Here is a 5,414-nt window from a genome sequence, read left to right as displayed (position 1 = left end):
CTTCCTTCCTTCCTTCCTTCCTTCCTTCCTTCCTTCCTTCCCTTCCTCCCTCCCTCCCTCCCTGCTTCTTTCTCTCTTTCTCTCTCTCTCTCTCTCTGCCTTCTTTTTATCTCTTCCCTGTCCAAAGAGTCTGCTCTTGACCATCTCTATAAACTGCTTAGGGATGAGAGAACCAGAGGAGGGTTTCCCATGGTCCTATTCTATACTCCTAGATTTAAAGAACTGCGGCCACAAAGGGAATGAGCCCCTAGCTTCACCTTCAGAGCCTCAGCTCAGGATCCCATAGCGGCAGGAAATAGTACTAATGATGTGGTCATGATGGCCTGAGAGGCTGTTTGTGGGACACCTTCTGCCCTTTACCATCGGTACTGTTGTTGTATCCAGTTGTTGTTGCTGTTGTTAAGTGCCATTGAGTCATAGGCGACTCATAGTGACCCTATGAACGAAAGACCTGGACACCTCCTGTGTAACTTTTGTCCTTTCTCCAGGTTCATAGGATTTCCAGAGGCAAGCTATTATGGAACTGGATGCCACTCCTGCTGCCAAGCTTGTTTTAATCGGCGAGATCCACCAAACACTGTCCACCATGGGTCACCATTCTCGCATTTGACTCATCAGTGTCACAGTGTTCAGCTTCATAGCAACCATGAGTTACCTCTGAACAGCAAATGGACAGACCAGGGTTACACGACCTAGAAGAATGTTTCACCAAAATGTGCCTAGTAGGCAGATGGATATCATCGTTTGCAAACCCACTTGAGTGAATCCCATAATCCTTTGTGAGCCACAGTCACAAACCATCATTGAAGGTTATCTTGTTAGCCTGAAGTATATTTTGAAAATACCTGATGGTTTATAAAACACTTTCTCTTCTGTTTGAGCCTCTTTATATCTGTGTGAAGCTGGTAGGACAGGAGATCTGTTGGAAATGATGATTCCAGAGGTAATGGACTCAGCACCATGGGAAAAATGATGAGTAGACCCAGGATGGATTGAAGCATACATTCTGGACTTGACTTTGGTCATTGAGGAATTAGCAAGATAAAAACTTGCAGCTTTGGGGGGGCAGGGGAGTGCATGAATCTTGGCTTCAGATTCAAGCTCTGCTATTCACTAGCTATTCACCTTTGGCAAACTTTTGAACCATTTTAAGCCTCAGTTTCCACGTCTGTATAGTGGAGGTAACATTAACCACTTCCCAAGACTGTTGTGAGGTATAAAGGGAACTAACTCTGAGCCAGCACATCAGTGATGCTCCCTGGATTTTAGTTTCTTTGCCTCTCTTCTGCCATCCTGGTGACCCAGACATACATGAGTGGCTATGAGGGATGGGGCAGTGGATGGGATGAGAAAAGGACAGCCTGGGCTCTTCAAGGGAGGGAAGGCAGAGAGGACAGGAACCCTGTGTCACTTGTCAGGCCACTCCCAATTTATGGGCTCTTAGGTAAAGACTCTTTGAAGAGGCAATAAAATTCATTTTCTGTAGGAATGACAACAGCTGAGAGTCCTGACTTAGCAAACTAAATTCAACTTTTTTTTTATAAGCCTAGGAATTTTAGATAGGTTGAAAAAAAAATTACATCCTAATGAGATTAGCTTTCTGGAATAGAAATAGGCTTTCCCAAGAGTCAAAGATGTGGAACATGCCAACACCCCACGAAGAGTGTATATAAACTCCCAGAGAGGTCCGGGGAACCCAGAACCCGAGCTCCTTCCTTAACTGCTCCTTTCCTTGCTAGTATCATGGCTACCCAGATCTGCCCTCCGACCTTCTCCTCTGGGTCTGTCAAGGGCCTTTATGGCTCCACAGGCTGCCTATCTCGGTCCTCCATCCGTTCCGTGGGCTCCTGTAGAGTCTCCAGTCTTGCTGGGATGGGAGGGTCCAGCTCTTCTCTTAGGCTGGGTCTGTCAGGTCTTGGGGGCTGCATGCCTGGCTCCTACCTGTCTACTGGGTGCCATCCTTCTGGCTTTGTTGGGACGGGGGCCTGGCTCTGTGAGGGCTCCTTCAGTGGCACTGAGAAGGAGACCATGCAGTTCCTGAATGACCGTCTGGCCAACTACTTGGAAAAGGTCCGACAGTTGGAGCGGGAGAATGGGGAACTGGAGTGCCGCATCCGCGAGTGGTGTGAGTCTCAGATCCCATACATCTGCCCGGACTACCAATCCTACTTCAAGACCATTGAGGAGCTGCAGCAGAAGGTGACAGGGACGTAGGTCCTTTCCAACTGGGTAACACAAGCTCTATGTGGTGGCTGCCTTATTAGAAGTTCTTCCTTGATGGGGTTGTAACTTTTAGGGTATTTTTTCCAGGAGGGCAAGTTGTTCTCTCTAGGATCTTGGTTTCCTGGGGGACCCAGGCCTTTTGGCTAGTTTCCTGCTTGCAACCTGCTGTCAGTCATCTCTAACTTCCTCTTCTGGCCTCAGATACAGCAAGAGAAGCTACATATACCAAGCACCTGCTGGGTGTAGGCTCTGGGCCTTAGGATTTCCTGTCCGTTGGCTTCTTCATTCTTCATCTTGGGGCATTACTGAGCCCATTTAATAGATGCAGAGGTTAAATTTCAGAGAAGTTCAGTGGCTTGCCTGAGGTTTCAGAGTCTATGAGTGTTGGACCCAGAATCCAGGTCTACCTCTGTCCATCCTACATTGTATTACTGTGGGGCTTACAGATGCCAGAGCTGGGGGCCACGGGAATCCTTGTGATGTCCCTATCCTAGGACCGGCACTCTCTCCACATCTCAGGTCAGGGGTGGAAGTTGGAAATGCTGAAGGCAGCTGGTTGTATTTGGTGACATGGCCATTTTCTCCTCATCCACAACCTACTGTTGAGCCTTCGCCCGTTCATAGAGAGCCTCTTGTTCCCTAGATCCTGTTAACCAAGGCTGACAACACCAGGCTGGTCCTGCAAATTGACAATGCCAAGCTGGCTGCTGATGACTTCCGGACCAAGTGAGTAAGGCTGCTTAGGGAAGGTTTCTGTTACGAGGCTCCCTTGCTTCTGTCTCCTGCCTTGGGGACCTGGGGAGTGGAATGAAGTCAGATGGAGTTGTAAGCATGTAAGGGCATGAAGTGAGTGTTCTCTATTCCACCTGGCAGCAAGCCCCTTGGCCGTGTGTGTGTGCACGTGGCTTCCTTTGCTGGAGACTCAGCAGGGTTTTGTGTGTGCAGGTACGAGACGGAGCTGTCCCTGAGGCAGCTGGTGGAGGCCGACATCAATGGCCTGCGCAGGATCCTGGACGAGCTGACCCTGTGCAAGTCCGACCTGGAGATGCAGGTGGAGTCCTTGAAGGAGGAGCTTATGTGCCTCAAGAAGAACCACGAGGAGGTGAGCCCGATGTCACCTTTCGCAGTCCTTTATCCAGTATAGGGAGCCGCAGGTGGCACTCGGGTGTAGCAACACAGGCAATCACTTCCATGTGACACCTCGTCTCTAATACTGATGGTTTACTGCGTACCAGGAGCTACGTGGAGTTCTCATTTCAGCCTTACAAGGAGGCATATACTTTTACAAGATCCCTTTTACTGATGAGGAAACTGAGCTCAGCCTGGGCAGCACTTGCCAAAGATGACACAGAACCCACATTCCTGCCCATGACAATAAGTCTCCACTTGAGCCAATAATCATAGTGTTTAATCAGAACAATCCAGCTTGCCTGATGTTGTTTAGTATCTTGTTTAATGCCTGAGTCCCCAGGGCGTCCTGATGGCCTAGTCCACAAGGCGCTGTGCTGCTAACGCCAAAAACCAAGGTTTGAATCCATTGGCAACCCTGTGGGAGAAAGATGGGCTATATTCTCTCATGCAACTTATAGCCTTGGAAACCTGCTGGAGAGTCAGCTATGAAGCAGTTCTGACTCAAGGGCAGTGTATTGTTTTTACTTATTTTACTTTTTAACTCCCAGGAGTATAGGTATAAGCTCATGAGAAGGCTGAGGCTCAGAGAGGTTAAGGATCCTGTCTAACACTAAACAGCTGGTAAGTGAAGGAACAGAGCTCACATTTAACATCCCTCTCACTGCACGTGCCCCTTGTTTCCTCTCTGAAGGAAGTCAGTGCCCTCCGCTGTCAACTTGGGGACCGACTGAACGTGGAGGTGGACGCTGCTCCGCCAGTGGATCTCAACAAGGTCCTGGAAGACATGAGATGCCAGTATGAGGTCCTGGTTGAGAATAACCGCAGAGATGTGGAGACCTGGTTCAACACCCAGGTGCGGCTGGAACACCCAAGCCACAGGCTCCAGGGAGTGGGTGCTACCCCATAGAGTAATTACCCCATAATCTAACTGTGCTCCGTTACTCATCATGTGCTTTAGACTGAAGAGCTGAACCAGCAGGTGGTGTCCAGCTCGGAGCAGCTGCAGTGCTGCCAGACTGAGATCATTGAGCTGAGACGCAACGTCAACGCACTGGAGATCGAGCTGCAAGCTCAACACAGCATGGTGGGTGTCCTCTGCCCCAGTGATTGCCAGCCCTGGCATGTCACTCCTCATATAGATAGATAGGTATCCAGGAATGTGGGGTTCTGGGCTCCCACTGGCAGCTTTCTCTTTCCCATTGCAGCGGAACTCCCTGGAATCCACTCTGGCTGAGACCGAGGCGCGCTACACCTCCCAGTTGGCCCAGATGCAGTGTCTGATCACCAACGTGGAGTCCCAGCTGGCGGACATCCGTTGTGACCTGGAGCGTCAGAACCATGAATACCAGGTGCTCCTCGACGTCAAGGCCAGGCTGGAGTCGGAGATCGCCACCTACCGCCGCCTGCTGGAGGGAGAAGACTGCAAGTGAGTGGCCCATGGGCCCTGGAGAGCCAGGCTTGGGGGAAGAATTCACCTAGACCCAATGTCACGGCAGCAGCAAAGGAGTCGATGCCTGTAGCCATTCCCTATGTGTCCTGCACAAGTGATGGGGGTATGACGAAGGCCCTCTTGAGTATCCTTCTAGTCTGGTTTTTGGTAATTCTCAGGGGATCAGTCTTCCAGCAATCGTGTCTGGGAGTTTCTGGTCTTCATTCCAGCAGCACTAGCCCTCCTTCTTGTAAATTTCAGGGGTTACTGCATCAGGACTGACTCAATGGTTGTGAGTCTTAGAAGTCATTCTTAGTCGTCATTTATCTGACTACATTGACTTCTCAAATATGTTTCACATGCATCTCAGATCAATGCCTGGATGCCAGATTCACCCCGAAATACTTCTTTCCTCAGGCTTCCTGCCCACCCTGGCGCCATGGAGTGCAAGCCTGCCACTAGGGTCCCTTACCTCCCCAGCGTGCCCTGCACCACGAATGTGCCCTGTACCACGAGTGTACCCTGCACCCCAGCTCCCCAGGTCAACACCCAGATCCGCACTATCACCGAGGAGATCCGAGATGGCAAAGTCATTTCTTCCAGGGAGCACATGCAGCTCCGCCCGATGTGA

The 5,414-nt window shown here is 50.4% G+C and overlaps 1 protein-coding gene across 1 annotated transcript; it reads left to right on the top strand.

Moving 5' to 3' along the window:
• Positions 1 to 1,743: 1,743 nt before the first annotated feature.
• On the top strand, positions 1,744 to 5,414 carry KRT36 (keratin 36). The gene is made up of 7 exons (XM_006901630.1): positions 1,744 to 2,199; positions 2,867 to 2,949; positions 3,169 to 3,325; positions 4,046 to 4,207; positions 4,313 to 4,438; positions 4,560 to 4,780; positions 5,201 to 5,414. The coding sequence occupies exons 1-7, from the start codon at positions 1,744 to 1,746 to the stop codon at positions 5,412 to 5,414; spliced, it is 1,419 nt and encodes a 472-aa protein (XP_006901692.1).

The sequence above is a fragment of the Elephantulus edwardii genome, unplaced genomic scaffold (assembly GCF_000299155.1).
Source record: "Elephantulus edwardii isolate Elephantulus edwardi_28Jun2011 unplaced genomic scaffold, EleEdw1.0 scaffold00340, whole genome shotgun sequence".
NCBI lineage: Eukaryota > Metazoa > Chordata > Mammalia > Macroscelidea > Macroscelididae > Elephantulus > Elephantulus edwardii.
The sequence above is the reverse complement of the archived record's forward strand: the minus strand, read 5'-3'. Positions and strand labels throughout refer to the sequence as shown.

Coding starts and splice junctions, on each gene's coding strand:
- KRT36 (XM_006901630.1), top strand. CDS start 1,744: ATGGCTACCCAGATCTGCCCTCCGACCTTCTCCTCTGGGTCTGTCAAG. Junction 2,200..2,866: donor TTGAGGAGCTGCAGCAGAAG/GTGACAGGGACG, acceptor CTTGTTCCCTAG/ATCCTGTTAACCAAGGCTGA. Junction 3,326..4,045: donor TCAAGAAGAACCACGAGGAG/GTGAGCCCGATG, acceptor TCCTCTCTGAAG/GAAGTCAGTGCCCTCCGCTG.